The sequence below is a fragment of the Anabas testudineus genome, chromosome 18 (assembly GCF_900324465.2).
Source record: "Anabas testudineus chromosome 18, fAnaTes1.2, whole genome shotgun sequence".
Classification (NCBI taxonomy): domain Eukaryota; kingdom Metazoa; phylum Chordata; class Actinopteri; order Anabantiformes; family Anabantidae; genus Anabas; species Anabas testudineus.
This window is the reverse complement of record NC_046627.1, coordinates 15,479,399-15,488,886: the sequence shown is the minus strand read 5'-3', so window position 1 is coordinate 15,488,886 and position 9,488 is coordinate 15,479,399. Positions and strand designations below refer to the sequence as shown.

The 9,488-nt window shown below is 43.8% G+C and overlaps 1 protein-coding gene across 2 annotated transcripts; it reads right to left on the bottom strand.

Moving 5' to 3' along the window:
• Positions 1–1,080: 1,080 nt before the first annotated feature.
• Positions 1,081–9,397, bottom strand: LOC113157303 (myozenin-2-like). Of its 2 annotated transcripts, XM_026352713.1 has the most exons (6): positions 7,642–9,397; positions 6,827–6,916; positions 5,857–6,023; positions 4,576–4,705; positions 2,351–2,534; positions 1,081–1,603 (listed from the first exon to the last, which is right to left on the bottom strand). In XM_026352713.1, the coding sequence occupies exons 2-6, from the start codon at positions 6,906–6,908 to the stop codon at positions 1,378–1,380; spliced, it is 789 nt and encodes a 262-aa protein (XP_026208498.1). In that variant the 5' UTR covers positions 6,909–6,916; positions 7,642–9,397; the 3' UTR covers positions 1,081–1,377. The 2 variants fall into 2 exon arrangements, with proteins under 2 accessions (XP_026208498.1, XP_026208497.1); XM_026352712.1 differs by having other exon boundaries at positions 6,827–9,397.
• Between the last annotated feature and the right edge of the window lie 91 nt (positions 9,398–9,488).

Here is a 9,488-nt window from a genome sequence, read left to right as displayed (position 1 = left end):
TAGAGAGTAATAATCGAATCGTCTGGCTCGGCAACCCTCAGCCTACGCTACAGCTCTTGCCAATAATATTTCCGTTGCTGCATTTTGATAATGGCTACAATGAAAGTGCAAAGAGAGTTCATGCCTGCCCTTGATAAACACTGCTCAATATTTACAGTGGTCCTTGGCAGAACTGCTGGCCCTTTTGGATGCTGGGTGAACACACCCTTCTCCTGAACAGGCTGGCAAGAGGAATTCAATAGGACTCAAAGGGGGAACGGCACGGAGAGCTGCAAATTCCAATAGGTCTCCGGCAGAGGCGAGGAATGTGGCGGTGCTCGACTTGGTCACATGGCTCCGAGTGGCTGTCCATTCATTTTTTGAAGACTGAAAAGATCAATCACGTTGAATGAAACACACGCTTGTTTTTCAGTCAAAGACACCCAAGTCTTCCGGGCCATTAAGATTGAATGAGAAAACGAGGCAAATTATCCAATTTGATCAAAAATCAGTTGTTGCAGCCATTTCATGCGTATTTTCAGCCGCTGTGTGCGTCTCTTTTGGATTGTTCTTTGGAAGAATGACTCACTGCACCGCTTTTGTAAAACTCATTGGTAACTTTGAATCAGCTGTCTGTTTGCTCAGGCCTGTTAAATCTGAGATCAATCCCTGAGTGTCGCACAAATAAACAGAGACTAAGATAAGGGAATGGGCACAGCTCATCGAGCAGCTCCCCAGTCAGTCGCACTCCCGTGGCTGGGCATAGCCGAAAGGTGTGAGACACATAAGTCAAGCTGATCATGTCACTGAAGCAGATTTGATTTGTCACGGAGCGTAACCTTGAGGCGTACTACAGTGGCTCACATGTATCTTTGGCCTCTCACACGTTGCAGTAAGTGATGGGTTTGCATACGAGTACAGCACACAGGTGTAGTATCATTCACTCAAGTGAGCCTTCAGTGTGGATCAGAGCAACTCGCTGAGGTTCCTGCGGTGATGTTGTCGAATATGTTAAAGGTTTACATCCAGATTTTTAGAAGCTAAAAAAACAAACAATGGAAATAGTAGTCAAAATAAAATAGAAAAATGTTGTAGGGCATTTTTATTGAGCAAAAACTTGCATTAGCAAGATAAAATACTCTTCAGCACATGGATATACAACAAATTCAGTTTATTTCAGTAGTGTCTCCATCTACTGCACATTAGTTCATGATTAATTCATTTTCTCAGTGCAAAAGCTAACATCACTGGAAAACCAAGGGATGCTGCAAACGTGGTAACTTCATTGAGCGGTGCCCAACAGGACACAGTTTCCTACCCTGACGCGTTACCCTTCCCACTGAAACCCCAGGTGCAACAACTATAGTAATTAGACAGACTCTGTGTGACATTTGGGGTTCAAAGGTCTTCTGACTCAGGGATTAGCGCGGGCTCAAGGGAAGCGGTAGGGCGGGGAGCCGGACCGCCCGCCGACACCCAACCCAGAGCAAATCTGTTGAAAGAAGGTCGGTTTGGTGCTGTGTCGCCCTGGAGCTCGGAGAAGTTCGGGAGGGGATCCACCTGGAGGGGTTTGATGGGAGCAGGCCTGGGCGCCTTGCTGAAGCCACCAAATGGGGTTGCCACCCTGGAGGTGATGGAGTGACAGTGTTAACAGTAGCCATCATGTGCTAATGAGAGGGACTGCAGTGACATTTGAAGTGATGCAACTAATTAAAGCCAAGCAAAGATTTTGACCAGGGGACATATTCTAAGAGATACTGAAGCTGCTCAGAGTGAGAAGCATAGTAGGATGAAGGACAGTCTTTGTTTTACTCCTCCACTTGTATGCACATTGAATTAAAGCAAAGCTATGTCAGTTTGGAAAGAACAGAATAGTCAACAGAATAGTCCCAAATTTATAATACAAATGAGAAACTGAACTTATGCTGCTGATGCTGTATATAATTTAAGTTACTGAATCAGTTTTCAGACTTTTCTCTACTTGTGCTGCTTCTCCTGCATTTACCTTTACTCCATTACTAAATTCCAGTTGTAGTCACAGTGGCTACTGTTCAGTGAATAGCCTAGTGTTCATATGAAAGCAGCACCAGACCTCTCGTTATGTTCAAGAGAAATGCAACTATGACAGGAGCAGATTTTATATTACATAGAGCCAAACTCCACATTGATGGATCCATCCGTCCACCCTAACAGGATCAATGACCAACAGGAGACAGTTGTTCATTTCCCGATTTCCAGAACAGCTTTCTCTTAAAGCCATAACTATAGTTTTTCTATAAACTCCAAAACTAAATAGTCTGTGTGCCTCAAACATTTACAATCTCATCCCCCATTTTACTGAAGACGTCCTGTTCATCGGCTTGGATGGTACCTGTTGAAGCTCTTGTATCCCGGCAGACCTTGTTGGGGCTCTGGCTGCGGCATGTGAGTTACAAGAGTGTCAGCTAAGGCTGGGTCACTGATGATCGCCTGCTCCCATGGCGAGTGGTAAGCCTTCGGCACAGCCGTATTGTTGAACTTCTCTGGAGGGACGTCTTTCAGAGGACGTCCGTACCCTGGGTGGGTCACACCACACAGACAGTGATTGAACAACAGGGCTTTTCTACGTCAAATAAAACAAATTATGATTAGTCGGTTATAGCTGCTTATTTATACGTCTCCTTTTTGCTGCTGTCAGATTTGGGCACTTGCTAAGTAATGATGTGAAACTTAAGAATTAAATTCAAAACCGTGTTTTAAACAGCACCAAGTAAACACGCTGTCCAAAGAACGCCGATCCCTCCCTTTGATTTCTTTCTGGTTAGAGGAGATCACAGACCGGTCGGCTGGCCTCGACTAAACTTAAGGGGGGAGCGCATGCTGTTTGCTGATGTGTGTCATGATATGATTTCTGGGTAGTGGGGTTAAAAATGTGTTAAAGAGAAAGGTTGTGTATGTAGGTTGTTATAAATGTGTAATACACTAAGGTTGTGTTTGAAATTATAATATCCTCTAATGTTAAAGTTCACAGCAAAATAAAAGAAAGAGCATCACTGTGTGTGTGTGTGTGCACGCCTGCATGTGTGTATGTCTCCTTGCATAGTCTTTGTGTGTTGATGGGAGAGGCCTATCCAAAACACTATCCTTCAAACCCAGTGCTTCACTCAGGGGGGGCTCGCAAACTGAGGCATTACATAACACGGGGCGTCTTGTCACGTCCTAACCTCTTACAATGAACAATCCCCCCTTCCTGAGTTTATGTTTTGCCCTGAGGAGGAAGCAGGAGAGACCAAACAGACCTGTGGGGAAGTTTACAGATTTTTTTTTTTTTTTTTTTGGGGGGGGGGGATTTATTACAAACCACTGTGTAAAACATTTTCTGAGGAATATTGTTCTTGAAGTTGGACGTTTGGCTGAGCTGATATGCTTGTGGGAAAAGACTGTCACACTCCCAGCACCGTGTACTCTCTCTGTGTGGAGATGAAAGCACTGGAGGGACAGAGGGCGAGACAGCCAGCGTGGTACATTTCTACATGCTGAGATGTGTCTGCAGACAGACTGATAGATTGCCTTTATAATTAACCCGTCTCCAGCATATTTCCATACTATGTCAGCTCTATTTACTCTATGATTTAACTGTATATCGATAACTCGATACCTAAATTTTGCAACCAGTGCAGTGACATGGAACATGCACCCCTGGGTGAATGGCTCTGCTATTTTAAGAGTCCTTACCATTTGATACCTGATGCACTTTGGCCTGATTTCTGCTACAGCTGGAGTGACTTCATTCAAACACTGAAGGGTGGTGTCTGGTCCTGAGGTCCAGAAATAACACCCCACCCCTGCGTAGATGTACTCATCCCTAAATCTGTTTTGGTTTTGTGTCAACTGGGCAGAATTGAGACTCAAGGGAGGATGTGAGCGCAAAAAGCTGATGGTATCATTGGCACAAGAGGCAAACAGGAAACACTTCCCAGCGGTAAACCTCAGCAATTTTTCAAAAGATGGTCAAAGCTGATTGTCTCGAGGAGGGGTGTAAAGGTGGAGAAGGAGAGAGTTATCGGAATGTGGAGCGCATGAAACAAAGGAGTGGGATGAGAAGAAAGAGACAAAGAGGAAAAGAGAGAGAATAGAAAAACATGTAATCATATTCCGCCTGCAGACGCCTGCAGATTCCAGACAAGAAGGAAATGTTTTCCAAAATGATCAAGGGCTGCACGAGTACAAACATCCTTATCAAAACACAGCACATCTAGTGCTTTGTGGCGAGCACAAGATGTGCCGAGCAAAACACTTAAAGTGTTGTTATATTTCAGAAAATTGCACGACCAAAGCAAGAAGGTTAATAAATAAGCGCAAATTGTGCCTAATTTGTTAGTAAGATTGACAGATTTTGCATTAAATCCACTAGTGAGGAGAGCACTGGCCGGCTGTTGTGTGAGCTGTGATGAATGGATAGCAGATTCTAGTGTGTTCTTCTCCACAAACAGGGAGCGAGTTAGGTCAAGTTGTTTGTCTGCCCGGCTTTTAGCTACAGTATATATCACCGCCGCACTGGTGTCGGGGTCCTTGAAAATGTGTTAGTGTGTACAGTGTATCACCAGAGTTGCCTACCCGAAGCGATGCTGTCTGGATTTGGCACCGCTTTGGCGTCTGGCGTGTCAGACGGCACTTCGGGTGGCTGGTCGGCGCCGCTGTGGTTCTCTGTTGCGTTCCCAATCTCTGCCTGGGAAACCGCCATGTTCTAAAAGGAGGTTCAAACACAGGAGGTTCAAAGTTTACTGTCAGCCTTGGGCATGGTTGTTCAGGACACTTTTAGTCATTTTTTTTTTCTTAAGCTTTTGACCATTATCTTCATTTCCTGCGCAGCTACATCTGCAGAGTAAGATTGTGTAATACGATTAAAAAGCTTCAGCTATTAAGTGGATCTAAATAGTTTTATTAACAAGGTTTTGTAAAATAACATATTCTGGTATATTCAAATTCATGGGAATACAAAAAAATTTGCAAGTTGCATGCACAATCAATCATACTGAAACAAAATCTTCCACTTTTCGGCGTGTGGTTAACAAACCTTGATTTATCATGTTTTCCAGCAGCAACAAGAAAGAGAATTTCCCTGTGTGTCCATTTCCCCCTCAACATTAGAAACATTGTTTTTTGGGGTTAGGATGAAATGCACTGCAGCCTAAGCATCCAGCTTTCATCCCACTGAAAGATATTTATGATGATTTACTGCAGGACTTCCTCAGGAAATGTTGACAACATGAAACAAAATCCCTCTATTGCCTTAAGCAATAAATAAACCAGAACTATGCGAGTCCTTCTCACTTCAAAGATGAGTGGGGGAGAAAAAACTACCCTGGAGCATGATAATTATTTTATCTTTGGATGTCAAGCCATAATAACTACACAAGTCCACTACAAAGCTAAACAAAAGGGGATATAAGCTTTGCTCGTAATATAAAGAGCTTCAATAAAGAGAAACTTCATATGTTTGCTTTAATTTTACTGAACAACTCACTACATAAAGTGCTTTATGTGTGACCTGGCCATGCTAGACTTGGCACACTGTCCATTTATGCACAAAGGAGCTATGCACGACCAGCTGGAAGACTTTCACTACCACTGTCGCTGCTCCATGTCTATCGCACGAGTCACGACGCTTCCAAGTGCGCAATCTTTCTCACATGTGCTTCGTCAGGATGTAAGGTTATTGTGGCAATGTTTTTCATGTGGCCGAGGCGAAAGGATGTTTATGCTAAGCTAACAAAACACACAGATGTGTCGGGGCAATCCTGCAACAAGCAAGCAATCGTCTGACGCCTACCCTTACCAGAGGAGACAACATGGATATTAGCTGCATGTGTGTTTATGTGTTGTGCTTCTGCTTACACTGAGCTGCTTGTTGTTTTCATTCTGGATGCTTTCAAATGTGTATTTTTCGGAGCGTCTCTGGCGAATTTTGAATAGACGGGAGCCCCGGTTTGAGGCGAGAGACAATTCCTCCAGCATGATGTCCTTAGGCACGCTCATTTTCTTCCCGAGATCCATCTCTGCATCTAGACCCAAGGAGACAAACGAAAGACTGAAGAGCTTGTGTGTTTTCACTATATATCACAGTACAGTCTGCACATTGATCAGACTTCTGTCTAGACACATCTCTTTCTCTATTTCGTCACCTATCGAAGCTCACTCATCACAAACCATATTAACATAGCATAAAAAAAATCGCCTGGCAGCAAAAAGCGCTCTATATGTATTGCTGACTTGGTTTTCCTGCCAATAAGATGAATGAGGAATTATCCCTCCTTGTAATCCACTCATGTCCAGTGCTTGTTTTTGCGGTTAGCATTGCGTGCTTGCAACTGCATGCTGATCATGGGGATGTCACAGGCCTATATGAGAGTGTGAGACACATAATTTGCCAGAATATCTTTCAGCTGTCAGTAGCCTTCAGACCCTCCCAGTGAGCCGCACAGTTGCCCTCGCCCTGAAATAGAGCGTTCAAGGAACAACGACAAAAGGGATTAGTTACTTTAGCCCCATAAAAGTATTCATTTGCTTATTTATAGTCAGGGTCGTGGAAGGGATGTTTGGCAACTGCTGCACTGGCAAATGGAGGACTCGCACCTTCTATAAAGTGAATGTAGCAGTGACCCGCTGCATGTGTGTGTTGGACAGGGTGAGGTGGTGTTCACAGTAGTCTAGGAATTAAAATTGTGCTGTAAGTTATGGTGTTAAATCCACGTCTGTGTTGTTATGTATGACTAAAAAGATGTCATACAGACAGAAGTGAAGAATGCTATGCAATAAAAAGAAGGAGAGCTACACTGATGAAATGAAGATGAAATGATACAGATACCTTCTAGGGCTTGAACCTCCCTGCAGATTGCTGCTGCCTGCATTTTCCTCTCCCTCGTCGTCATGGTGGAGAACTGTGACATGGCTGCCCCTGGGGTGTGAGGGAAGAGGCAGAAAAGTCACAGGAGACAGCGTGCATCAGTACAAGCATTTAAACCACATGACGAGGCACCAAAGAAAGACAGCATGGCTGCATCGATTGGTCAACATCAAGAATCCACACCACGCACAAAGACGCACCGAAGCACGTAGAATTTATTGGGGCAGCGAAAAGGGCAAAGTTAGCACAACCCCTTTAAATAACCTTGGGCTGTTAAACGCCAACCACATGGTCTTCAGACACGGCAAGCAGCTGTGTCAGGAGTCCAGGAATCAATATGTTCGAAATTACCCAAGTAGGCCGAAAGGACACAGACAGAGAACACGGTGCTGTGACAGCAAACACGTGAAACGGTGAAGGAAAGAGCACAGCAGACGGTTAACACCAAGGTGTCAGTGAACACAAAACATATAGCAAGTACTTCTCATTAGGAAATGCCAACGTCTGCTCACCACACAAATCACTTCATCCTTTGGAGGTTTTTTTTGGGGGGGGGTTTCAGCTCATTCATTTTGATTCAGGTTTGCAACATTTATATTGTTATAATAAATGTTGTTAAGTTAAATATACAGCATCACAAGGCAAGCAGTGTGATCGACAGGGAAATGTGAAGGGAACGACTGCAGACGGTAGCGGGGAACACGCCTGACTCAAAGTGCAAGTGTCACACTAGAGCTGGACAGCACACCTGTGGAGAGGCCCAAGTGATGGCTTACCTGTTCTGAAGGACCCTCGGGGGGGGGGGGGGGCGAGGGGAGAGTCTCAAGTTGTGCCTGTCTCCTCGGGGTAGGAAGTCAGAAAGGTGAGATGCAAGAGGGTCAGACTGGGTAGAGTGACCAGCGAGGGTGCTTGTGCTCCCCGGCACTGAGGCTCGTCGCTGGGAGGGTGCGTGGAGGGGGCTGGAGCCTGACCCGACTGACTTAGTGACTGAATGAGTGGATGAGTGGGTGTCAGTTTGTCTGTTGTCATTGGTATTTGGTTCACAAGAGGAGGGGTGACTAAATTTAGAGCGCTGCCACTACTGCTCCCTTGGCCACCGTCTAACTCTCTGTCTGGTGTTATTACAGTAGCTCACGGATCAGTGAATCCCAACCAGAGGAACTGAAACTTAGGTGTAAGTTATTTTTGCAGTTGACAGTATATGTGGAAAGATTGTTGAAAATAATTGATAAAATAGTTTTTAAAATGTGATTTATAACATATACCCACATATTTGAATAATCATGTGATTGAGGTTGTTGCAAATAACTAATAAGTGAATATAAACAGCTAAAGATATACAGATATAAGCAAAACTAGCTAAAGCAGAGAGCTACAACCTAAATTAAAAATTATAGATGTAAATGTAATATATAAATGCAGCAATACACAACTAAAGCTATTGAATAAGTAGCAATAAACAGATGAAAGAGTGGACTAAAAGTAAGCTAAAGGTAAAATGTTTTAAGTGAGACCGTGTATTTATGAGCTGCTTTAAAGTTAAAAGATACAACTATTGGAAACATAATTGAAAGGAGTCCACGCAGTGATAAGAAGTTGTACTAGCTGGGTGGTAATAAATGATAAGCAGATCAGTGATTCAAACTAACTGAATCAACTTAAAACATGAGTTCATTTGTATAAAAATGTTTGCAACATTTAGTTTGAAATTAATTACGATGAATTCATTGCTGGATATTGTTAATGAAGAGGTACTGCCATGGCGGTGGGGGTTCGTCTGATGTAAAGGACTGGAAGGTGGTGGTCAGCTGTGGTTCACCTATTAATGTATCATATGCATGAACTGAAAAGCAGTAAAATAACAATACCACTGGAAAACCACTGACAAACCTTGAAAATCTAAATTAAAGTTGAGTCAGCCGCATTTGTCTTTATCACTGCCACAGAATTGCTGCGCACAGCCAACAGTAAATATATTCGGTGACATCCAGTATGGGAGTACGACCCCCCCCCCCCAGGCCCTGCAGACCAATCACTTACTATTTGTTTGAAATGCCATCATGTGATATACAAGAGACCAAGTCCTAATGGGGTGCACCCACCTTATAGTCTAGCCACTATGTTTCAACTGACCTTGCTAAATGTATTTGACCTCCTATATGTTTGTTCACATGTTGAAACAGACAAACAGCGGGAGTCAGGTTGGGTGTGCAGCGTCTAGTGGGGAAGGAAGGTGTTTAAAAGGAGAAAGTTCATTGTCATACAGAAAAGTATGCGAAGAACCTCCTTTTGTGTTGCACTTTATGGTGTGTTGTTCACATGTCGGTTCAAGCTCCATGCATTTAATGGCGTTTGAATCGCTCTCAAAGTGTTTTCCAAATCTAAATTATGGCCTCCCTGTGCGTCCTTATTTCTCAGTCTCCAATGGCTCGGCTACCATAGGTACCCAGTGTTATTACATAACTGGCGATCACCATGGGAACAAGTTCTCCTCCCAACCCCTCCTCCGCCCGGATACAGAGCTAGTGACTATTCAAGACAACACATCATACAAAAAAGCTTCATGGAATGGTACAGCAAGCAACAAATGGCCCAGAGCAAAGGATTTCATGCTTGAAATAAA